Source organism: Silurus aristotelis (assembly GCF_946808225.1).
Source record: "Silurus aristotelis genome assembly, chromosome: 2".
Taxonomy (NCBI): domain Eukaryota; kingdom Metazoa; phylum Chordata; class Actinopteri; order Siluriformes; family Siluridae; genus Silurus; species Silurus aristotelis.
The window spans coordinates 31,648,617-31,675,189 of NC_139575.1; the positions used below are offsets into that span (position 1 = coordinate 31,648,617).

Consider the following 26,573-nt stretch of genomic DNA (forward strand, 5'->3'; position numbering starts at 1 on the left):
GCTATTTTGCAAGTTCTCCCACTTAGAAATCATGAAGGGGTCTGAAATTGTCATCGTAGGTGCATGTCCACTGTGAGAGACATAATCTAAAAAAAAGAATCCAGAAATCACAATATATGATTTTTAAACTATTTATTTGTATTATACAGCTGCAAATAAGTATTTGAACACCTGAGAAAGTCAATGTTAATATTTGGTACAGTAGCCTTTGTTTGCAATTACAGAGGTAGTATTTTCTGTAGTTTTTCACCAGGTTTGCACACACTGCAGGAGGGATTTTGGCCCACTCCTCCACACAGATCTTCTCTAGATCAGTCAGGTTTCTGGCCTTGCCGTTAGATGGTGCAAGAACGCTGTTTAGGTGTCTGGATTCAACAGTGACAAGTCACCCTGGTGGCTATGAAAAACAGTAACTTTTATAGCATAATCATTATATATATATATATATATATATATATATATATATATATATATATATATATATATATATATATATATATATATATATATACATTTTATAGCATAATCATATATAATAATTATATATATAAATCATCATATATATATATATATATACTTTATAAAATATTAAGTTATAATAATCGGCCAAATCTGGGTATTTAAAGAAAAATAACACCTGGTCAATCTTCCAGTTTTCAACTATCCAGTTTATTTTCCTCCCACAGAACTGTATGCTAGTATGTGTAAGAATCCCATGAGATCAGCGGTTTATGAAATACTCAAACCAGTTTTTCTGGAACCAACAGCCCTGTCACGGTCAGTGACCAAAATACAGTTTTCTCTTGGATCTGACATTTGATGTAAACATTACCTGAAACTGTTGACTCATTTATGCATGATATGATTGTACACATTGCCACATGATGGCATAGAGGCTTATTTGATATTTGCAATGATGTAAGTAAAACACCGCTTCAATCTTTCCACATCTTTCCAAATCTTTATTTTCCTCACAATTCTACAAATAATACCCTATAATGACAATGTAAACGTTTTTTTTTATTATTATTATTTTTGTAAAAAAGAAAAAAGAAAATAAAAAAAATGTAAACAAAAATTATGTGTACATAGGTATTTTTTGCTTTTGCTCAATATTTTGTTTGCAACTTTGGCACCAATAACAGCATTAAGTCTTTTTTAAGTATTGCAATATCTTGTAAGGCGGGAAACTACAGAGGCAGGAGGATAAACTTATATCCTTTATTTTATAACTTCAGAAACATAAGCGGACTCCGACTAGGACAACAACCACTACACACGCATTCCCTGTGTGGTGACTCCTTCTGAACAGAGACTCTCTAATAGTCCTACTCCTAATGACTATGCAGCATAGATTACTACAGTATAATGCTACAAGCTTGCCATTTTTGGGCAGCTTCTACCATTCTTCTTTGCAGAACCACTCCAGCTCCATCAGGTTGGATGGGGAACTTCTTTGCACAGACATTTTCAGATCTCTCCAGAGATGTTAAATGGGGGGTTTAAGTCTGGGCTCTGGCTGGGCCAATCAAGGACAGTCACAGAGTTGCCCCATAGCTACACCTTTGTTATCTTGGCTGTGTGCTTAGAGTGTGCTCGTTGTCCTGTTGGAAGATGAACCGTCACCCCAGTCTAAACATGGGACTGCACTTTATCCTGCAACATCTGGACAAACCTGGGACTTATGTGAGTATCCTGTGTGTGGACTTCGGTTTGGTCTTCAACACCATCATCCAAACACTCATCCAGACCAAACTAACCCAGCTCTCTGTTCCTAGCTTGACCTGTCAGTGGATCATCAGCTTTCTCACAGTTAAGCAACAGCTAGTGAGACTGGGGAAATTCATGTCAAACAGCTGTACCATCAGCACTGGTTCCCCCCTAGGGATGTGTTCTCTCCCCACTGCTCTTCTACCTGTACACCAACGACTGCATCTCTACAGACCCCTCTGTCAAGCTCCTAAAGTTTGCAGACAACACTACAGTCATCTGCCTCATTAACGACAGTGATGAATCTGCATTTAGAAGCGATGTTTAGCAGCTGGCTGTCTGGTGCAGTCATAACAACCTGGAGTTTAACACACTCAAAACAGTGTAGATGATTGTGGATTTTAGGAGAAACCCCCTGCACTCCCCCCACTCACCATCATGAACAGCACTGTGGCAGCAGTGGAGTCATTCAGGTTCCTGGGAACCACCATCTTCAACGGCCTGAAGTGGGACATCACTTTGACTCCATTGTTAAAAAGGCCTAACAAAGAATTTACTTCCTTTTCCAACTGAGGAAGTTCAACCTGCCACAGGAACTGATCAAACAAGTTCTATTTAGCCATCATCGAGCCTGTCCTGTGCACTTCAATAACTGCCTGGTTTGGCTCAGCTACACAACCAGACATCAGAAGACTACAGAGGACAGTTTCAACTGATGAAAGGATTATTGATGCTCCCCTGCCCACTCTTTAAGAACTGTATACATCCAGAGTGAGAAAGCGGGCCTAGAATTTCACCCTGGATCCCTTACATTCAAGCCATATGGGTTTTTTTTTACTTTTGCTGTCTTGCCAACACTACAAAGCACAAAATGTGCAATCATTTATAGACTTGCATTCTTTTTTATTTATTTAATTTATAATTTTTTTTATTTTCATGTGCAACTAGAAAATTCTGTAACAAAACAAATTTTGCATTTTATTTTTATATATTTGCAAAGATTTTTTAATGCATTTTTGAATTCTGTAACAAAACAAAATTTGTCTATATGAACAATTATCATTCTAGCTATCCTATATTACTAAAAATGCCCATACAAATGCAGGAGCCTAAAGAAGACTTCACAAGAAGTGCTACAACTAAATATCAGGGGTAAGCTCGACCCGTACATACCACTTCGATAGTCGAAACTGGTGTGAAGAGCCGCACTGGCATGCAAAGGTTTATGCAAAGCACCACCATGCAATTACAGCAAGTGACAAATCTTTGACTGAGTGAGGTTCTTGAGAACACACATCAAACAAAACACAAAATGTGCATGCAGTTCCAAAGTATATCAAGGCAATTCTAAAGAAGATAAAGAATACTGTCCAAAGAGGAGTGATGACTTTCAATCAGAAATGAACACACTGACAAATCTTTAGCTCTTATTCTTTGAGAATATGTTTCTAGAAAATAGCTCTTAATATGTGATCAGATCATATGACTATATATCTTAACTGAACTCTTGAAAGCTTGAGTTACTGTCTTTGTGGAGATTTGTTTGTTCTCCCTGTGGGACTTTTCTACGTTATCTGGTTTCCTCCTTCCTGCTAAAAACTTGCCAGTACTGTATAAGTGGATTAGCCTATTCAAACTTTTTTAATGGTCTCAAACATATCAGGACCCAGTACACTGTAATGCGGTAAAAAAACAGGATCAGATTTATTTCTTAGGACTGCAGGTCTAATAAAATGTTGTTAGCATAATAACTGATAATGGTTTGATTTCTACCACAGCAAAACAAAAAACTAAGAAAAACATGCAAATGTGTGTGTGTCTGAAGGATGTCATGCAAAGCACTGGCAACCCATGCCACCCATGCAAGATGAAATCACATCTTGTGCCCATTGAACCTACTAGTGACTACTAGAACTACCATTGAACACTAACTAGTGTTAGTGGAAATAAATGCCTGAATGAGATGACAATGGGGGATCAAATAAATCAAATAAAGAAATACATAAAATAAAGTAAATAAATGTCATTTTTATGTAAATGTAGAATGATCAGAGCATTTGGGTCAGAACAAGAATTAGGTTTTAAAGGCAATGAAAGGAAAATGCAAATAGATTACCACACTGATTTGCCTGTGACTTATACAAAATAATCATTTTAATTACAATCCCAGATTCAGTGGTACAGTTAAATATTGAATTGTTGCTTTAAGAATTAAACTTGTAAGATATAAACCTCAGATAATATTCTGCTTAAATGACCATTTAAAGAATTTGAATAGGTGTAGAATGTAGAATGCACATGTAGAATTATAACAAAAAGCTCAATCAACAATCATATTTTATAATATATCATATAGTGCAATGAACACACTTGAAAATCACATTTTGTGTATAATTAGCGATATAAATATTTTTACTGCATAGATTTTTTCCCACACAATTAGTCAGTGCCTACTCACAACAGCAAACAGAGGCATGTTTGTCAGGGCAAGTAGCCATCAAGCAAGTTTAGCTTTGCTTTTACAAAATGTGTTTGTGCAGAGCAAAGGTTGTGTTTTCATTTCAGGTCATTGGAAATGCAAGTGTGTTTTGTGCTAGCAGGAGTCAAATTTTCCAACTGCCCATAGAAGGATTTTCACATAGGTCTGATTCATGAGAGTAAGTGATAATTGCTATGTTTCTAAGCTTTTTATCTTTTATCTATGACTTTCAGCACATTTGGGAGTACAGATTATGTGTTAGGCCTGGTCAGATTTTACACTTAACTTTGAAAGATGGAAAAACTGAAAGCAATTTTCTGACAGCAATCATTAAACATAAAATGTCCTAAATATTTATACTAAATTAAGGTTGTTTTTTTTTATTAATCTGGTTTAGGCTATAAAGCTGTCAGCATCCGCTGTAGTTTAGGAAAAGATTTTTGAAGTGTTTAATTTTCTTCATAGCATCTTAACCACAGTTCAAATAGCTAATCATTAAAAATAAAATATAATTGGAAAAAGGAAAAAATATGCAGTAAAATCTTTTCATTAAAGACATCTACAAAGACAGCAGGGAAAGGAGAAGTGGAGGAGAGTGGAGGTTCCGGTTGGTACTTTAAATGCTGGTACTATGACTGGTAAAGGGAGAAAGGTAGCTGATATGATGGAAAGGAGAAAGGTAGATATGTTGTGTGTTCAGAAGACCAAGTGGAAAGGGAGTAAGGCCAGAAACATTAGAGGGAGGTTTAGACAGTTCAATCATGGTTGTGGATGGAAAGAGAAATGGTGTAGGGGTGATTCTGAAGGGGATTTTGCTAAATGGATGGAAATGGCAGTGGTGAATACGTATGTTTAGGAATAAGGAGGCGCATAGGGTGACGTATAAGAGTGGAGGAAGGTGCACACAGGTGGGCTATATTCTATGTAGGAGATGCCACCTGGAGATTGGGGACTGTAGGTGTTGCAGGGGACAGTGTAGCTAGACAGCCTCGGATGGTGGTCTGTAGGATGGCTTTAGAGGTGAAGAAGAAGAGGAGGAGAGTAAGGACTGAAAGAAGAATAAGACAGTGGCATTGACTAAAAGACAGGAGGTGGAGCTGAAGGTAGCAGAGCTGAAGATGTTAAAATTTTCATTATAAGTGACGAGGATGGACAGGATTAGAAACGGGTTTATTAGAGGGACATTGCATGTAGGACGTTTTGGGGACAAGGTGAGGGAGGGGTGATTGAGATGGCTTGGACATGTGCAGAGGAGGAACATGGGGTATATCGCTAGGAAGGAGGAAAAGTGGAAGACCAAGGAGGAGGTTTATGGCTGTGGTGAGGGAGTTGGTTTGAAAAAGGCAGATGTAGAGGACAGGGGGTATGAAAACAATGATCCGCTGTGGCGACCCATAATGGGAGAAGCCGAAAGAAGTTCATTTAGAAAGTGACTGAATGCGGTAGCAAATACCTGTACTTTCTACTTCTTACATTTTCAAAACAGGCTTGTTACTTTAGTTTGAATCTATTTGGTCAAATGTCAATATTTTCTTTTCTCACTGCTGTTTTCAGTCCATCAACATATTTCTTTTTATTTTCTGGCTCTCTCACACACCGGTAGAAAGCAACAAGAAGTATGGGGTTAACGTGTGAGACAGAGGGAGTGAGTGATGTAAACATGACTAAGAACAGTTGTGTTCTACTGAATGATGCAGTCAGTGGTCCAAAGTCCTCTTTTCAAATGAGAGCAAGTTTTGTATTTCATTTGGAAACCAATGTCCTAGAGTCTGGAAGAAGGGTGGGCAAGCTCATAGCCCAAGTTGCTTGAAGTCCAGTGTTAAGTTTCCACAGTCTGTGATGATTTGGGGTGCCGTGTCATCTGCTGGTGTGGTTCCACTGTTTTTTTTTGAAAACCAAAGACACTGTTAGAAGTTTTATAACACTTCATGCTTCTTTCTGCTGACCAGCTTTTTAAAAATGCTGATTTCATTTTCAAGCAGGATGTGGCAACTGCCCACACTGTCAAAAGCACCAAAGGTTGGTTAAATGACCATGGTTCTGGTATGCTTGACTGGCCAGCAAACTCATTGGTATTGTTAAGAGGAAAATGAGAAACAAGAGACCAAAAAATGATCAAAAAGATGAACTGAAGGCCACTGTCAAAGAAACCTGGGCTTTCATACCACCTCAGCAGTGCCACAGACTGATCACCTCCATGCCATGCCAACTTGAGGCAGTAACTAAAGCAAAAGGAGCCACTACCAAGTATTGAGTGCATATACAGAAAATGAACATTTCCAGAAGGCCAACAATTCACTAAAACCGTTTTTTATTGATCTTATGGTCTTTTTTTTTTGTGAATTGGTGGGTTTTCGTTCAATGTGAGCCAAAATCGTCACAATTTAAGGACCCAACTTAAACTACTTTAGTCTGTGTACATTGAATTTATTTAAATTATTATTATTGAACTTAAATTACTTGGACTTTTTTGATCGTTCAGATAAGAGCAATACATCAATGAAATCTGTAAAGGGTCTAATTTAATTTGTATACACGCATAGACAAATAAAACAACTTGAATCTCAGTAAATAAATATATTAATATAAACCTCAAAATGTCTACTTTTAAGTAAACAAATAATCTTTGATTATGTAATCTGTATAAAAGTTAGAAGTAGTACAGTTTATCTGGTATCACCTCATTAGTAATATATCAATCGCCATTCTTCTTCTTCTTCTTCTTTCGGCTGCTCTCATTAGGGGTCGCCACAGCGGATCATCCGTCTCCATACCACCCTGTCCTCTACATCTGCCTCTTTTACACCAACTACCTGCATGTCTTCCCTCACCACATCCATGAACCTCCTCCTTGGCCTTCCTCTTTTCCTCCTACCTGGTGGCTCCATCTTCAGCATTTTTCTACCAATATAATTCATGTCCCTTCTCTGCACATGTCCAAACCATCTCAATCTCGCCTCCCTCACCTTGTCACCAAAACATCCTACATGTGCTGTCCCTCTAATAAACTCATTTCTAATCTTGTCCATAGTCGTCACTCCCAACGAAAACCTTAACATCTTCAGCTCTGCTACCTCCAGCTCCACCTCCTGTCTTTTACTCAATGCCACTGTCTCTAATCCATACAACATCGCAGGTCTCACCACAGTCCTATAAACTTTCCCTTTCATTCTTGCAGATACCCTACTATCACAAATCACTCCTATCACTCTTCTCCACCCACTCCACCCTGCCTGCACTCTTTTCTTTACTTCTCTAACACACTCTCCATTACTTTGCACTGTTGACCCCAGGTACCTGAACTCCTCCACCTTCTCCACCACTTCTCCCTGCAACCGCATCACTCCACTGCCCTCCCTCTCATTCACACACATGTACTCTGTCTTACTCCTACTAACTTTCATTCCCCTTCTCTCCAGCGCATATCTCCACCTCTCCAGGCTCTTCTCAACCTGCTCTCTACTCTCACCACAAATCACAATATCATCTGCAAACATCATAGTCCAGGGAGACTCCTGTCTGACCTTGTCCATCAACCTGTCCATCACCACTGCAAACAGGAAAGGGCTCAGGGCCGATCCTTGATGCAGTCCAACCTTCACCCTGAACCAGTCTGTCGTACCTACTGCACACTTCACTGCCGTCACACTGTCCTCATACATGTCCTGCACCACCCTCACATACTTCTCTGACACACCTGACTTTCTCATACAATACCACAACTCCTCTCTCGGCACCCTGTCGTACGCTTTCTCTAAATCCACAAATACACAATGCAGCTCCTTCTGTCCTTCTCTATACTTCTCCATCAACAATATCAATCGCCATTAATTGCGATTAAATATTTGTAATTGATTGACAGCCCTAATATTAATATGATGTGACGTCTAGTTACCAGCGTGACACTAAAACAGGTAGTCGTAATGGCTACTTTTTACTTAATTACATGTCAGAGGCCAAACTACTTTATTTTAACTTAAGTAAAAAAAGTATAGTCAGTACTTCAACTTTTACCCAAGTATTTTAAAACATGAGTATCTGTACGTTTACTTAAGTAAAGGATGTGTGTACTTTTGCTATGTCTGCATCGCTGAGATATGCAAAGAAATATTTTTTACTGTGCCTTAATGTACTTGTGACAAGTATAAAGCACCTTTACCTTTAGAAAAAACAGGAGGGAGTAACTATTTGTTGGACAATACACTACATGTAGCCGACATGTCCAACTCAAGGCCCCTGGGCCACTTCCGGCCCCCACACTGTATCAGTCCCCAAGGTAATATGAAATTGAGTTTGACTTTGTTGGCACTGCACAGTTTCCACGTTTCATCCGTGAAATGATAGTCCATCTCTACCTAGAGGCTGCTCGAGCTCCCTGCATTTTTCAAAGTGCATATCTGTTGTAAAGACGAAATAAAGCACACACAGGAGTCATCTCACTGATGCACACCTTCACTCTAATTTGAGCGTTTCCACAGAACAGAACCGAAACCCAAACATTATTAAAATGACTGCCAAGAAATGATGCCAAGCTCCCTGTTTAGGCAAATGCAAATAAAGCAGAATGTACTGCTTTTACTTACTGTTTTATTGTCACACTTTATTCTGTATTCATCATGTTTCAAGACCAGCATGTAAACAGTTAAGTCACCTTTACGGGCTTGGGCTCTTAGTGCCGGTGCACTAAGAGTGGCTGGGGTTGGTTCCCTGACCGGGGATCGAACCCGGGCCGCAGCGGTGAGAGTGCCGCATCCTAACCACTAGATTACCAGGGTCATTTAATGAGGTTAATATTGATACTTCTGCTGGAGATCATGTGTGTGGGTGGTGCAGCTGTGGCTGCAGTGAAATGAGAATTGTGTTAATTGGGTTTCTTGCTTTAGTAATGCTATCCATTCTCGCTGCTTGAGATACTTGATGCAGCGCTGTTATACTGCGTTTTTGTAAAATATTGAAGGCTTCTAAAACCATGACGTCTTAATGATGGTACTGTATTAGGAGGTAGATTGATTCAGGTAGGACAATACTTGAGGCCTATTTGAAAAATGCACTGCCTGTCAGTGATTACAGACAATAATTGCAGATAATAATACTATTAAGCACATGCAAACAAAAAAAATAAAAATTATTCAAGTCAGATCAAAAGGAATTATATTAAAGTGGGGCAGCAGCAGGGAGATTTTAAAACGACAGATGCTGCACATACAGATCCTATACAAATGCTGACCTATCCTCACTGTGTCCAGCTGTTCAGTCTGATGTTCTTGGTGGACAGTTTGTCACTTTTTTTTACACCGGTTTCAATGAGGGGATTATCAGCACTAATATATAATCTGAATGTCCACTGGAAAGTGGTTGGACTGGTCTAATAATCCTAATCATGAAAGCATTGCTCTCGGTTGTAACAATACACTTTACAAATTACCTGGGCTCGTTGACTGTCATTGACTGGTGATAGGTCGAGCTTTGTGTCAATCTAATTTCTTTTGACAAATAGACGCTCAGTATATCCGTATAAAACCCGCCCATCCGCATTTCCAGCATCAAAACTTTTGGAATGAGAATGAAAGCAGTTGTAACCTTTAGCAGAAAAGCGAGGGAGAGATAGCTAAACCTGTTATTTTAAATATATATTTTGTTTAATTAGGCTAATATTGTCACAAATCTTATAAAACAACGCCGTTAAATGAATAATGCGACGGAGGATTGATGGGTAAGTGTGACTTCTTGAATATAGCGAAATATCACGGAGATATTATTCTATGAATTTAACATTTATTTGATAAAATGCTATGTCTAAAAAATAGAGCAACTTCAAAAAGTAGTTAAACTCTAACTCTATGCTACTCTAGTAGTTAAACTCTAACTCTATATAATCTGGTATTGTTTTATGTAAAGCGCTGCGGTGTTTGAATGAAGACGTTCATGGGTAAAAAAAAAGTCATAGTTAACTAGAGAAAATAAATCACTATAAACATGTACTGTCAAATCTATCACCAGGTCAGAAATAAAAATACTATTAAACATTTATTGTACTAAAAAGCCAACTAATATTATGTTTTGCCTTCTGAGTTTTACCAGGTTCTGTTTTGCCCAATTAATTGTGCTATTGAAAAGTGTATACAAGGGTATGGTGTTAAATATAATAATAATGTACAATTCTATGACTCTACTACAGTAATGTTTTATTTATATTGTGTTTAGAAAGGGGATCAGACACATTTAAACAATTTTATTTTTGTAATTTGTAATATTTGTGCATACAGTGTGTATAGAAAAAAAAGTCTTGGCCCTTTGAAATACTTTTTGTCATACAGTTTAAAATTAAAATAATACACTTTCTCCAGCTTTATTTACAAACCTTTCATACAATATCACACTATTGAAAGAAAAATTCATACAAAACAACTGAAAAATAAGAATAACAATGCTGGCAAAGTCATCAGTCCCCTGATTTAATACTTTTGTAGAGCCATCTTTTGCTTTGTACACTTTCCACTTCCTGGATGAGTCTTTTGCACATGTAGATTGGGGAATATTTATTCTTCTTCTTAGCAGAATTTTTCAAGTTCAGTCACATTTTGTGATGAGCAGCAGTGGACTACTCACTTCAAGTCCATTCAGATATCTTCTGTTGGAAGTCAGAGCGCTGTATTTAAGCCTGTGCATGTTCTTTTGGTGGTATGTTTAGGAACCTGTTGGAACATGTTATTTTCAGCTGTCAAGTAGAGGGATGCAGGTTTTCTTCAAGAATTACTTTATCCTTAAAAATCGCCCAATCCCCACAGAAGAGAAACACCCCCACAACATAGTGCTGCTACCACCATGCTTCACAGTAGGGCAGCTTTGGGTAAAGCTTGTGAGATAGTGGTCACATGCACAGTCTCAGCCATAAAGACCAGTCCCTGCCATAAAGCCTTGTAAGTCTTTCAAAGTTGCTTCTGGTCTCTCGGAAGCTTCTCTGATCAATATACTCTAGGCTCGGTCATCCACAGATGTGTTGGTGGTACCATACAATTTCCAATTCTTAGTAATGTGACAAAAGGCACAGGTTTTTAAAGGGTATGATGACTTTGTAAGGCACTGTTTAACCAGACATATCAAGTTGATACACAATACATTTTGCTCTTTGTGCTTGTAAATATGAGTAGGATTATCAGACACATTACATATTCGATAATAATGTTAGTAATTGGTAAATAAACGTGCATGCATAATGAAACGGTGAATGCCACACATACAGTACACACATTTGTACTCTTTTCAGTTAATACAGAGTTGTACCTTTTATTTTTTTGCAGAGTGGTGAATGCAGAAATTGGTCAACTATTTTAAAAGCTGTTAACACAAGAGTTGTTCCTTGTAGCTAGCTCGCTCACACACACACACACACACACACACACACACACACACACACACACACACACACACACACACACACACACACATTGCCAAAACTATTGCAGATGATACACAACCCACACTTAAGAAACTTTGGTCATTTGTAAGCTTAATATGAACACAGCAAATGGGATGTTACAAAATACAAAAAGTAGTGCCTAATACTGAATATCAACAGCAGACAATCAGGATACACAATTGTATACACCGCTTTTCATATTTATTTTATATTCTAGCTACAATCATCCAAAAAGATCAACAAGGCCAGCTAATTGAAAAACATGATTACACATCATCTGATTATATCCCTTGATTACAGTGTACAGTGGTAGAGGAAGGGCACAAACTTGTTAGGTGTTTCATAGGTTATAGAGAAGTAACACTGGTTGTTAAATATGTAAGTGTAGCTTTTAAAAATGGCAGATTGTAGGAAGTGATAACTGTGTTTTAATTTTTTTTTTTTTAAGGAAACCTGAATCGGAACTATTTAACAGGAACAGAAAATAAGTCTGTCATGCAAGCAAGATGGGGAACACAACCCCAAACATACAATAAAAACTCAACATGGCTGAGACAATCTGTGGAGTTTATGGAGTAAATTGAAATCTATCAGCTGAATCTTATATCCTTGGTAAAGATCAAAATTATTTGCCTAGTAGAATGAGCCAAACCTGAACTACAATGCTACAGAAACCTCAATAGTTCCTCTCATTAATTTTTTATCTTGATGCTGTAATGTTCTACTTTTTGGGGGTTTTGTTTATGAATTTTTAAAAACATTAACACAAACTTTTGTTTATATTTAAGTACAAAGACAATAGACATTGTTTGTGTAATTGTAACATGGATACATGCCTGGAAGCAGGAATAACAAAAACAAATGTCAGTCATCTTCAATGCTCTAACTGAGGGAAGGAGGTTGTTCCCCAGAATCTCGCAATACATGGCCCCAGTCATCCTCTCCTTAATACAGTGCAGTTGCCCAGTCCCATGTGCAGAAAAACACCCCTAAAGCATGATGCTACCACCCCCATGCTTCACAGTAGGGATGGTGTTCTTGGGATGGTACTCCTCATTCTTTTTCCTCCAAACACGTTTAGTGGAATTATGACCCAAAAGTTCTATTTTGGTCTCATCTGACCACATGACTTTCTCCCATGACTCCTCTGGATCATCCAAATGGTCATTGGCAAACTTAAGACGTGCCTGGACATGTGTTGGTTTAAGCAGGGGAACCTTCCGTGCCATGCATGATTTCAAACCATGACGTCTTAGTGTATTACCAACAGTAACCTTGAAAACGGTGGTTCCAGCTCTTTTCAGGTCATTGACCAGCTCCTCCCGTGTAGTTCTGGGCTGATTTCTCACCTTCCTTAGGATCATTGAGACCCCACAAGGTGAGATCTTGCATGGAGCCCCAGTCCGAGGGCGATTGACAGTCATGTTTAGCTTCTTCCATTTTCTAATGATTGCTCCAACAGTGGACCTTTTTTCACCAAGCTGCTTGGCAATTTCCCTGTAGCCCTTTCCAGCCTTGTGAAGGTGTACAAGTTTGTCTCTAGTGTCTTTGGACAGCTCTTTGGTCTTGGCCATGTTAGTAGTTGGATTCTTACTGATTGTATGGGGTGGACAGGTGTCTTTATGCAGCTAACGACCTCAAACAGGTGCATCTAATTTAGGATAATAAATGTAGTGGAGGTGGACATTTTAAAGGCAGACTAACAGGTCTTTGAGGGTCAGAATTCTAGCTGATAGACAGGTGTTCAAATACTTTTTTGCAGCTGTATCATACAAATAAATAGTTTAAAAATCATATATTGTGATTTCTGGATTTTTTTTTTTTAGTTTATGTCTCTCACAGTGGACATGCACCTACGATGACAATTTCAGACCCCTCCATGATTTCTAAGTGGGAGAACTTGCAAAATAGCAATGTGTTTAAATACTTATTTTCCTCTGTGTGTGTGTGTGTGTGTGTGTGTGTGTGTGTGTGTGTGTGTGTGTGTGTGTGTGTGTGTGTGTGTGTATTTCGTTTGCAGGCACAGAGTTAAGGATATTTTAGAGATGAAAGCTGGGCTTTACGGTACAGCTTTAAAGCAACGAGATTGGCTGCATTGCCATAAACACTTTGGATGTCATTGATCCAAAACTCCATTTAAAAAAAACAAGTCTTACTTTGTTTCATTATTTTTAAATCGTATTCTACAGCTATAAGCATTATGTTCTATCTTTTCCCAATCTAAGGATTGATGTCTGAGGCGAGCCCTGATTGGCAGCACAGGATGAAGAAGAAGAAATACCAGAAGCTGTTTTTTGTGGTTATTGTTGCTTGGCTGCTACTATCGATTATTTTTTTCTGTCATAGCACAAACTCCAACTTGAGCATCTTCCGCCCTTTTGTACTTTCAACTTCCATACAGGGCAAGTTAAGGCCTATTGAAAAAAATCGCCATCATGGCAGACCAGACATACTTCCTGAAGGGGGTTCAGATGAGAACTGGGCAGATAAAGTGGTTAGAGGACTATGGATGGGAAGGGCATCCTCTAACATGCTGAGTTCATATCTTCTGAATGTCAAGAAGAACTATACTGCTATCAACCTTTACAAGGTGACATACACAGGACAATGGAAGAAGCAGAGAGACAGAAAACAACTCCTGTGCCAGCTGAAGCAGCAGGAACCACTCAAGACCCTGACCGGGTTTGAGGAACCATTTGCCAGCCTGGGATGGAAGAAGCTGGTGCCTCATCAACCTCTGGAGCAGGCCATTAGTGCCCCCTACAGGACATGTGCTGTGGTTTCCTCAGCAGGTGCCATTCTCAACTCGTCCCTGGGTAGGGAGATTGGTGAGTTGGTTATTGGTTGAGATTTGTTTAATGTAAATAAAATAAAAAACACTAAAGACCAAAATGTTTTTTTTCCCCCAGGTATGAATAACTAATACAAATTTATTAAAATGAATAAATATTTGGTTTAGATTAATTGCTTGATTGTGTAGACTTTCAGCTTTCATTAACTTTTTAATAGCTTAAAATATGATAATTAGTTTTATTGCTTAGAGGCAGTGACTGACTGGAGTCTGGAACCCATGGGCATGCTGAGTTTGCCAATCATTTACTTTATATACCTTTTTCATACTCTTTTCTACCTTTAATCTTGGAATTCATTGTCTAAAGAATCTTATTCCAGAATGTGGCAAGTTTTAGATGTTTTCTAGCAGTCTAATAAGCATTACCAGTGGCTTGCATGCTGTTAAACCTTCTGTATTTACGTTCATGGAGGTGCGTCTCAATTGTACACGTGAAACCCCAACCCCCACTCACAAGTTTTTTTTTTTTAACCTGGTTAGATGTTGTGGAGTGTTTTTGTTTTTTCTTCACCAGAAAAGCAATATTCCACAATCCACTTTAGTCTTCCATGCCTGTTGAGGTTGTCGGTGCATTCAATAATGTACCAAATTGTTAATTTGACCTCCATTCTCTGCTACATCTCTAAAAATTCTGTTTTCTTTTCTTTATTTTTTTTTATTTATTCTTTAGTGTTATGATCGAGCTAATACTTTTTTTTTTTTTTTTTTTTAAATTGTTAAAGCCCATAAACCAGGGGTGTCCAATCTTTTTTGATTTCCCACTGTGGGTGCTAGTTTTTATTCAAACCAAATAAAGGCCACCCCAATCCTACAATGACTACCAGGTATGGCCTTTGCTTGGTTGGAATGAAAACCTGCACCCACAGCGGTCATTTGTGTAAAAGATTAGACACCCCTGCCTTAAACTAAATCTAAAAGTCAACACGCCAATCATTGCTTTGTTTCTAGTAATTTACAAAACAGTTGTCATTAGTGACAAACATACAATTCTAAGGAACAATCTTATTTGTTCTTTCTTATCACGTTATCGGTGTAAAGCTGCTTTGAGACATTGTCTATTGTTAAAAACGTTTTACACACAAAGTTTTATTGAATTTGTAATACTCCTGTACTTGATAGTATTTGCAGGTTTATTTCACATTATTTATACTTTTTATATTACACTTTTTAAAATTATTATTATTATTTTAACTTAGTGCTGGTTAACATGAACATATTAAGTAAGTTTGTCCCTAATGAGCAAGCCAATGGCAATTGTGGCAAGGAAAAGCTCCTTGAGGTGGCATGAGGAAGAAATCTTGAGATGATGTACTCAAAAGTGAAGCCATCTTCATCTGGGTGTCACTGAATGCCCATTCATTACAGTTCCATCATTGTTACGGTGTGCAGTGATAGGCGTTTAAATGCAACCTGTGATCCTAAACCATTGTAGGGTTTTATATATATATATATATATATATATATATATATATATATATATACAGTGGGTACGGAAAGTATTCAGACACCCTTAAATTTTTCACTCTTTTTTATTTTGCAGCCATTTGCTAAAATCATTTAAGTTCATTTCTTTTCCTCATGAATGTACACATAGCACCCTATATTGACAGAAAAACACAGAATTGTTGACATTGTTGCAGATTTATTAAAAAAGAAAAACTGAAATATCACATGGTCCTAAGTATTCAGACCCTTTGCTCAGTATTTAGTAGAAGCAGCCATTTGATCTAATACAGCCAGGAGTCTTTTTGGGAAAGATGCAACAAGTTTTTCACACCTGGATTCAGGGATCCTCTGCCATTCCTCCTTGCAGATCCTCTCCAGTTCTGTCAGGTTGGACGGTAAACGTTGGTGGACAGCTATTTTTAGGTCTCTCCAGAGATGCTCAATTGGGTTTAAGTCATTGCTCTGGCTGGGGCATTCAAGAACAGTCACGGAGTTGTTGTGAAGCCACTCCATCGTTATTTTAGCTGTGTGCTTAGGGTCATTGTCTTGTTGGAAGGTAAACCTTCAGCCCAGTCTGAGGTCCAAAGCACTCTGGAGAAGGTTTTCGTCCAGGATATCCCTGTGCTTGGCCGCATTCATCTTTCCCTTGATTGCAACCAGTCGTCCTGTCCCTGCAGCTGAAAAACGCCCCCACAGCATGATGCTGCCATCACCATGCTTCATTGTTGAGACTGTACTGGACAGGTGATGAGCAGTGCCTGGTTTTCTCCACACATACCGCTTAGAATTAAGGCCAAAAAGTTCTATCTTGGTCTCATCAGACCAGAGAATCTTATTTCTCACCATCTTGGAGAACTCCATGCGGGTTTTCATGTGTCCTGCACTGAGGAGAGGCTTCCGTCGGGACACTCTGCTATAAAGCCCCACTGGTGAAGGGCTGCAGTGATGGTTGACTTTCTACAACTTTCTCCCATCTCCCGACTGCATCTCTGGAGCTCAGCCACAGTGATCTTTGGGTTCTTCTTTACCTCTCTCACCAAGGCTCTTCTCCCCCGATAGCTCAGTTTGGCCGGTCGGCCAGCTCTAGGAATGGTTCTGGTCGTCCCAAACGTCTTCCATTTGAGGATTATGGAGGCCACTGTGCTCTTAGGAACCTTAAGTGCAGCAGAAATTTTTTTGGAACCTTGGCCAGATCTGTGCCTTGCCACAATTCTGTCTCTGAGCTCTTCAGGCAGTTCCTTTGACCTTAATGATTCTCATTTGCTCTGACATGCATTGTGATCTGTAAGGTCTTATATAAACAGGTGTGTGGCTTTCCTAATCAAGTCCAATCAGTATAATCAAAAATTTCTGGACTCAAATGAAGGTGTAGAACCATCTCAAGGATGATCAGAAGAAATGGAAAGCACCTGAGTTAAAAATATGAGTGTCACAGCAAAGGGTCTGAATACTTAGGACCATGTGATATTTCAGTTTTTCTTTTTTAATAAATCTGCAAAAAGGTCAACAATTCTGTGTTTTTCTGTCAGTATGGGGAGCTGTGTGTACATTCATGAGGAAGAAGAATGAACTTAAATGATTTTAGCAAATGGCTGCAATATAACAAAGAGTGAAAAATTTAAGGGGGTCTGAATACTTTCCGTACCCACTGTATATATATATATATATATATATATATATATTACACGTATGAAGGTATGTTTATATTTATTACAGTCCAAATCCATTCTCAATGTTCTTGTTGCTTAGTAATTGCTCACTTAGTCAATATAATTGTAATTGTATTGGAATCAAGCTTTCATACATGTTTAAAAATTAATGTTTATAAAATGATTTTACTTTATAAAATTATATTAATATTATTGTTTTCTTCTCAACGTTATCTATATTTTTTACTCATCTGTTCCCTCTTACCTCACACTCATCTGTTCCCTCTTAATGAATTTTTGTTATATTCTGCATTTATGTTCTTTCTTAGTTTGTTTCATGCAATGCTAATTTAATGAGTTGTACAAATTGTTGTTACATAAGGATTCCTTGTTAAATGTGTTTCAGCATGACCATTACTGCCGGAAGTTACTGATAGACAGTAAAAGTATGTGCAATACTGAACGTTTTTTAATTTATTTCTTTTTGCTATTTTACTCCCCCCATTCAGAAACATTTCACACTTTGCACAATCTATTTACACATGATCATAAAAGAAATATTGTCTACATCTACATGTGACAGTCTATTTTGTGCAAAATTTGTTACATTGAATTGTCAGTTTATTATTATTATTATAGACATTCCAGCGCCATGGATTTGCTACTGTTTACTTTTAATATACATTTCAAAGATCTCTGTTTATCCACATGCTATTCTTATCATGTTTCACCCCTGAAGTGAGGTGATGCAGTCTTTGCTGCCATCTAGATGTCATAGAAGGACATATCAAGTTATTCCTAAATAATATACAGTAGAAGAATCTGAGCCAAAAATAGCAAAATATTAAGCGTTTAGTGATCTAAACAAGAAATAATAAATATATCTATGTATATAAGTTTAATGGCTAAATGTTCACATTTTTTTAACAGAAATAAGAATCAATGTTTTTTTTTTATTTAATATTTTTCAGATTCACCAAGTTGAGAAGAGTAAATTGTCAATTGTGTTTATTTTACAGAAAAAAACATTGTTCATTTGACCTTTTTCTACAAGATGACTATATTGTTATATATGGGTGTTGTTGTTTTTTTTTTTTTTTTTAGCTTTTACCCTTAACAGTTAAATGTAGCAAAAGTAAATGAGAGCACACTTGTACAAGAGTGCATGTGTCAGATTTTTCTGAATTTTCTAATGAGCTGTTGTTAAGTGTGAAAAAACGTTGTATTTTGCCATTTTTGAAAGACGTGGAAGGCAGTTTATCCAGAGGGCCTTCTCACGTCACACCCAGTATTTATAGACTTTACAACCCTGACCATGTTAACTTGGTTACAATAGGTAAATGAATGAGTATTATTGTTGTCAATAGATTCTCACGATGCAGTGCTTCGGTTTAATGCTGCTCCAACTGAGGGCTATGAGAATGATGTGGGCAGCAAGACCACCATCCGCATTATCAACTCACAGGTAGACCAAAGTCCAAATCCAGATGTCTCTTTGTATGCAAAAATTATATAGCTTTCTATAGTAATATAAATACATTCTATCTGTCTGTGAACAGATTATGACTGATCCACGGCATAGGTTTGCTTACAGTAATATTTATAAGAATATTACACTTCTGGCTTGGGACCCTGCTCCATATTCTGGCAACCTTGAAAACGTGAGTATTATGATATATAACAGTTCTACTTGGCCATCACTGAGTCTGTCCTGTGTATATCTATAACTGTCTGGTTTGGTTCGGCTACCAAATCAGACATCAAGAGGCTACAACCGTCAGGACTGCTGAGAGGATTATTGTTGCCCTGCTGCCCAACTTCCAAGATCTTTACTCGTCCAGAGTGAGAAAAAGGGCTAAGAAAATGTCTTCGGACCCCAAACACCGAGCCCACTCTCTCTTCAAACTGTTGCCTTCTTGTCGGCACTACAGAGCATTCTCTACCAGAACAGCCAGGCACAAAAACAGTTTTTTCCCACAGGCTATACTCCATTATGATCAGTTAAAATATTCATAACTATAGACTGTCCATAATAACTGACACATTTATACATAGGATCCGAATGGTATATTTGTAAACTGCACACGTGTAAATAACATCTGTACATTCATCTACACAATGTTTCTGTATACAGTGCATCATTTAATTATCTGTTTTTTATTTCATCGTACTTTCTCCTGCACTGGAAGCTCCTGTCGCCAAGTCAAATTCCTAGTGTGTGTAAACATACTTGGTAATAAAGCTTTTTCTGATTCTGTTACTGATATTAGGGCTTTCAAAATTAACGAGTTAATAACATTCATTTTAACTGAACAATTTAATGCATCAATTATACAGTGTGCATTTCTGTTTGACCATTTTTATACAAAAATATATATAAATTAATATAAAAGACGCGAAATTAAAACCTTCAAAACAGCACAACATTTATTTTTGAACAAAATACAACTAAAAAATGATTTTTAATTATAAAACTTTATTTTTACTGATGCACCAAGTCTCAAATCAAGACCAAATGAAGTAGTTTAAACACCATTATTATGTTAAAACATTACAAGAATATTTTTTACTTCATGCACGTTGAGTATGGTTTCACTAATAATAAACATAAATTAGTCCGTGTGTGTGTGTATGTGTGTGTATATATATGTGTATATATATATATATATATATCTCCACAGACTATGGTTAAATCGAATTATTTGCATAACATTCCAGATCTTTCATTACATGTCTTTTGGGTCTTTTCCAGTGGTACAAGAAACCCGATCATAACCTTTTTACACCATATATTAAACAAAGGAGGAGATCTCCATCACAGGCTTTCTACATCATGCACCCAGACTTCCTTTGGAACCTGTGGGACTTTCTTCAGAGCAACACAGAAGAGAACGTCCATCCCAATCCTCCCTCATCAGGGTTTATAGGTCAGATTAACCTCGTATTTAAAAAAAAAAATATATATATATATATATTATATAAAAAATATATAAATAAGGTGTTTTTTTGTCATTTCAATCATATATAGCTGATGCCAGAGATTGCAAAAGTACATACATCCTTTACTCAAGTAGAAGTACAGATACTCATGTTTTAAAAGACTCTGTTAAAAGTTGAAGTGGTGACTATACTTTTTCATTCAAGTTATAGTAAAGAAGTTTGGGCTCTGACATATAATTAAAAAGTAGCTATTAATACTACCTGTTTGTGTCATGCTGGTAACTGGACCTCACATCATATTAATACAAAAGAATTTAAAATGTTGTTTTCCAATAAATGTATCCAGACTGAACAATCACTAAAACACAAACAGAGAAAAGGTGATGTTCAGGTGATCAGGAATGTCTCTGTTCTTGATCATGTTTACATCGCTGACTCTTGCTGTCTCAGCCACGTTAACCCCATACTACTTTGTTGCCTTCTGCCTTGCTAATTGTTAGCTTCGTAAACTAGCCTGCATGTGTGGTGCCTGATTGCCAGGAAATGATACACTGGTAGTAGATTGAAAAAGCCACACAATGACCAGAAATAGGTTGATGGGCATGAAAAGAAATGTTTTCATTTTAATTTTATCATGTCATCAAATATATTAAAACTAAAGTAACAAGCCTGTTTTCAAAATGTAAGAAGTAGAAAGTAAGGATATTTGTGTAAAAAATTAAATGAGTGAAAGCATGAAAGTCATTACTTACCATCTCTGGCTGCCACAGTACACAGTGAAAGGAGACAAGGTCAGTTATAATGTTATAATATAATGTGGGTGTTGCTGTAGACATGGATGTGTATGAATTATAAAGATTATTAAGTGCGGGTTTGAATTCAGATTTGTAACAGTTCAGTCACACACAGTTGAGTGTGTGTGGGTTTGTGTGTTGAGGAGCCTGATGGCTTGAGGGAAAAAAAGACTGTTACACAGTCTGGATGTGAGGCCCGAATGCTTTAGTACCTCTTTCCTGATGGTAGAAGGGGAGAAAGACTCCAATGATCTTCTCAGCTGTCCTAACTATCCACTGTAGGGTCTTGTGAGCCGCAATTCCCAAACCAGGCAGTGTTGCAGCTTATGCCTTAGAGTTTGTGTGATGCCCTATGGTCAGTGTTGGGCAACTTTACTTTTAAAAGTAATCCATTACAATATTGAGTTACTCCCCAAAAAAGTAACTAATTACGTTATTTTGTTACTTTTTATGGAAATTAACGCGTTATATTACTTTTGCGTTACTTGTATCTCTTTCACCCCTTACAGGTGTAACAGGTGTAATATAGATAATTGCCATTAAGAAATGTTATATCAGGGCAAAAGTTGTGTGGGTGGCACACCTGTGATGTGGAGGGAGAACATACCTTTCGCTGTCATCTCATAAAACGTCCGTAAATATGACCTCATCCTAGTCTACATCATTCTCTGCTTCATCATCAGCTTGAAACATTCTAAACGCTTTTACAAAGTTTGCGCTATTATCAGTGACCGTGGCAGTTTATCTTCCCACAAAGAGCAAATGAGCTGTGAATTTGCTCTCTATCTCTGCTGCGATGGCATCGTACATGTGTCTCCCACGGAAAACTTTTATTCTGAGCAGTCTATAGATCTGAGTGGTGAAAAGTCGGCAAAAGTTTTCTATATTTCTGTCTCCATTTCCATATATGCAACATTGCATAATGTTGCATATATTCAACATTATACACACACACACACACACACATCTGTAGTGCTGTGCTTTGCATGCAGATGTTTATTTTTTTGAAGTGGTATTTTTTGCAGTTGACAAGAGCTTTTCACCAACACATAATCTACACTTAACCATTATTCCCTTCTCCTTTTTCTTCGACTATTTCAAAATAATAATAATACTTCCATCACAGTAATGTAATTCTCTGGTTTGCCATCTCCGCTTCTGACCAGCTTTTGTTCCTGCTGCTCGCACGTATGAGTGCGCGATTCTACGTGACTACGTTCATTTTAATTCAGTATTTATTTTTGTATGCAAAAAAATTTTTTACTGAAAAGTAACTCGCATTACTTTTTAAAAAAGTAACTCAGATATTAATGTGTAAATTTATAAAGTAACGCGCTACTTTACTCGTTACTCCAGAAAAGTAATATTATTACGTAACGCGCGTTACCCCCAACACTGCCTATGGTAGACTGGTATCAGATTCAGGGAATATTTCTGACTTGTACCAAGTGCTACCAGGATAGACTCCAAGCACTATTATGAATGTGATCACAATAAAGTAGCTGCAATAAAGTGAGTTATGAATCAAAAAGTTTGAATGCTAATTGATAAGCACAGTTGTGATTGGCTTATCTTGAATAAGTGTGCATATATGTCTATAATCAATTGCAAAGTCCTCTTTCTTTCCATTAGCTTTGCCATTTTTTCACGCCGTTCACAAAATAATGACACCTTTTTTTTCCATTTTGTTTCAAGGTATCATCCTAATGATGAGCTTATGCGAGAAGCTTGACATCTACGAGTTCATCCCATCCAAAAGGCACACAACCCTGTGCCACTACTACGACCATTACCATGACTTTGCTTGCACATTGGGAGCGTATCACCCGCTGTTTTATGAGAAGCTCCTCATCAGAAGAATGACCACTGTTTCTTTGGATGAAGTTGTAACAAAGGGCAAGGTTACTCTCCCAGGGTTTAGTCAGATCGACTGCTCAGGACATGAAGTGTAATAAAGATGGCAGAATAAACTCTGAGATCATTTAAAAAGCACAAACAGAAAACAAAAATAATTTATACCTTCAAAACACATCTTACAAATCACAAAGGTTTCTCCTTTACATCTAGCCAATGACTGTATGCTGTGCATCAGGCAAATGTGCGCTAATTTTAGCATTCAATATTCAGTGTAATAATAACTACAAGAATGCTGCCAAATCATTATAGGTTTAACCTTCATGTTGCACAATATAATCAATGTAATGGTTATCAGACTGCAGTTTGGAACTTAGGTTGAGCCACAAGCAGTCATACGCAAGTAAAATTTTACAATATGCTGCTGTAAGCAAAATATTAGGCGTCACCAGAGGTGGGAAGTAACGGAGTACAAATACTTCGTTTTTCTGGTATCAGTACTTTACTCCACTATTTATTTTTCAGACAACTTTTTACTTTTACTCATTACATTTTTACACATATCTGTACTTTCTACTTCTTACATTTTCAAAACAGGCTCGTTACTTTAGTTTTAATCCATTGATTTGGTGAAATATCAAATTTCTCTTTTCACTGCGCGCTGATTTCAGCCGAACAACCGATTTCCTGTTACTGCGCGTCTTTTTCAATCCGCTGAAATACATTCATTAGGTAACAACATGGGCGTAAATCCCGGGGGGGGACGGAGGGGACATGTCCCCCAACCCCCCACCCCCCCCCCCACCCCAAAAAAAAAAAAAAAAATCTAACAAATATCGCACTCTTTATTGTAAACAATATATCTATGTATACCTATATAATTGTGTAAGTAGAAAAAAAACAACGCAAAAATGCATTTAGAAACAGTCCCCCCCCCCCTTCCTCACAGTGGTTTGACCCACTGCCTGCTTTCCCAGTTCATCTCACCTACTCTACACACACGAGTCAGGTGTGTGTCTGTGACTCAATTAATGTTCAGCTCCATTAACTAGCGTATTTTATTCACTTTAAATAAAGCGATTCTCTTTATTGTAGTTGATGCAGACTCATTCATAAATTAGTTGCGGCAAAAATGCTGATTAGCGATGTAATTTTCCATGGATCTGCTCTATTAGTGATTAAAATATGACTTATCTAGTGAACGTTAGCTTGTTTACAATAGCTTGGAGCATATTGCACTGACACTAACACACCAAAGCCGTTTCCCATGCAGTGTTTTATTTGGGATGACTTGGTATAATGTTAACTCAATTAGCATATTGTTTATCTGTGCATTTACTAAATGAGCGCTTTGCTACATCTGAACTGACCCCACTGTATTTTTATAATCAGTTTCTATTCTGTTCTTAAGTGTCTAAATTAATTTTAAATAAAATGTTAAACATTTTTTTAATTCCTTGTTTTGCTTTGTCATTGAACCTGAGAAAAACTTAAACTTTAAAATAACCATAATGACGCAGTCTCCATGCTACAATAATAAAAGCAAAGTGTTTCACTGTGGGGACGCTGTGTCTTTATAGGTACAATTTGACTGTATTGTTTGTGTCCCCCTTCAAAAATTGCTCATGAGAAATTTTATATTTATTGTCCCCCCTACTGTTAAATGAAATTTACGCCCATCTATCTATCTATCTATCTATCTATCTATCTATCTATCTATCTATCTATCTATCTATCTATCTATCTATCTATCTATCTATCTAATATTAATATGATGTGAGGACCAGTTAACAGCTAAAACATGTAGAAGTAATAACTACTTTTTACTTAAGTACAATCAGAGCCAAGACTTCTTTACTTTCACTTAAGTAAAAAGGTATAATCAGTACTTCAACTTTTACCCGAGTATTTTAAAACATGAGTATCTGTACTTCTACTTAAGTAATGGATGTGTACTTTTGCCACCTCTGGGCGTCACCTTTAGCTCCCTAGAAGGCAGGAACTTTGCTTGATTTAAAATAACGCATGCTGAGGTGTGAATTTCCATACTTTTGCTAACATTAACTGTCTATAATCAACAAATTTAATCTGTATTCTTTGTTAATACCAAGTTAGACTGGACTTTTTTTTGCTTGATACTTCCATTTCCAATTAAGATTTTTGACACATTCACTACAATTTTATTTTATTATACATTTTATATGTTCTCTCATAAATAATTACTCGGTTTCATGCTTTTCCATGCCTGGAGACTGGAATTTAGGGCAACAATATTGGAGAAATGGGGAACTGGAGTCAGAAAATATAATGGATTGTACAGAACAAAACAAATGAAGACAGACCCTAGAAAACAGCATTTACTGTACAAAAACAAAATTAGAAAACGCGAGACAGACACCATGTGGTCCATCATGGGACTTTCCAATAGTTCTTAAAGTCATTCATTTATTTTTTTATAGTTACCTTTCAGAAGTATATTTTGGTCATGGTCAAATTAAATCTATCTAAATAACACTGGGCACAATTGGGCGTGGAGACTCTCTGTATTACACTCTCTTCACTTTGTGAAGTCTGACATTTATTTATTAAGCTACACCAATCAGGCATAACCGTATGACCACTTGCCTAATATTGTGTTGGCCCCCCTTTTGCTGCCAAAACAGTCCTGACTCTTTAAGCATGAACAGTATTAACAGCAATTTAAACTACAAAAGCTCATCTGTTGGATCAAACCACACTGGTCAGCTTTCGCTCCCCATGTGCATCAATAAGCCTTGGCCGCTCAGGACCGTGTCTCCGGTTCACCACTGTTCCTTCATTGGACCACTTTTGATAGATACTGACCACTGCAGACCAGGAACATCCCACAGGAACATCCGACAAGAGCTACAGTTTTGGAGACGCTCTAATATATACCACCACTTCTAAAAAGTGTCATGATGAAGAGATAATCAGTGTTGTTCACATCACCTTCAAGTGGTCATAGCTTTATTGGTGGAGATAAACTTACTTATGCCTTGGAGTTTCCTTAGTTATGAAACAGGCTTAAAACAAAGAGACACCTACAGAGATGCCGTGTTTTTCACAATGTTTCGTGACTATTCCTGCTAGTTTTTGGCAATTGCAAAAGTGTATACTTATTTCAATGTAGCTGTTGCTTGTTGTTATATAGTCAAAGAGCAGCCCACTGCACTAAATGTAATGCTTTTTTGTTATGTATATTTTGTTATTATTATTAATAATTGATCGTATTTATTATTTGTAATTTTTATTTTGCCTTTCTGGGGCAACTCAACAATGAGTTTGTTAAAATGTAAAAATCTTTTCAGGTGTTTTTTTCTGTTGTTGTTTATTTTTTTTTACACAAAACCCCATTGTGGTAAAAGTCTTTTAATTTGTCTTTATTCAATTTAAACATTTTTATAAAAAA

At 37.2% G+C, this 26,573-nt stretch overlaps 1 protein-coding gene across 3 annotated transcripts; it reads left to right on the plus strand.

Moving 5' to 3' along the window:
• The first annotated feature begins 4,272 nt into the window (after nt 1-4,272).
• st6gal2b (ST6 beta-galactosamide alpha-2,6-sialyltranferase 2b) lies at nt 4,273-23,587 on the plus strand. 3 transcript variants are annotated; one of them, XM_083533858.1, is made up of 6 exons: nt 4,273-4,367; nt 13,835-14,437; nt 18,923-19,020; nt 19,115-19,216; nt 20,308-20,482; nt 22,985-23,587. In XM_083533858.1, the coding sequence occupies exons 2-6, from the start codon at nt 13,840-13,842 to the stop codon at nt 23,239-23,241; spliced, it is 1,230 nt and encodes a 409-aa protein (XP_083389984.1). In that variant the 5' UTR covers nt 4,273-4,367; nt 13,835-13,839; the 3' UTR covers nt 23,242-23,587. The 3 variants fall into 3 exon arrangements, with proteins under 3 accessions (XP_083389984.1, XP_083389983.1, XP_083389985.1); XM_083533857.1 differs by lacking the exon at nt 4,273-4,367 and adding an exon at nt 9,719-9,902; XM_083533859.1 differs by lacking the exon at nt 4,273-4,367 and adding an exon at nt 12,069-12,221.
• Nucleotides 23,588-26,573: the final 2,986 nt, after the last annotated feature.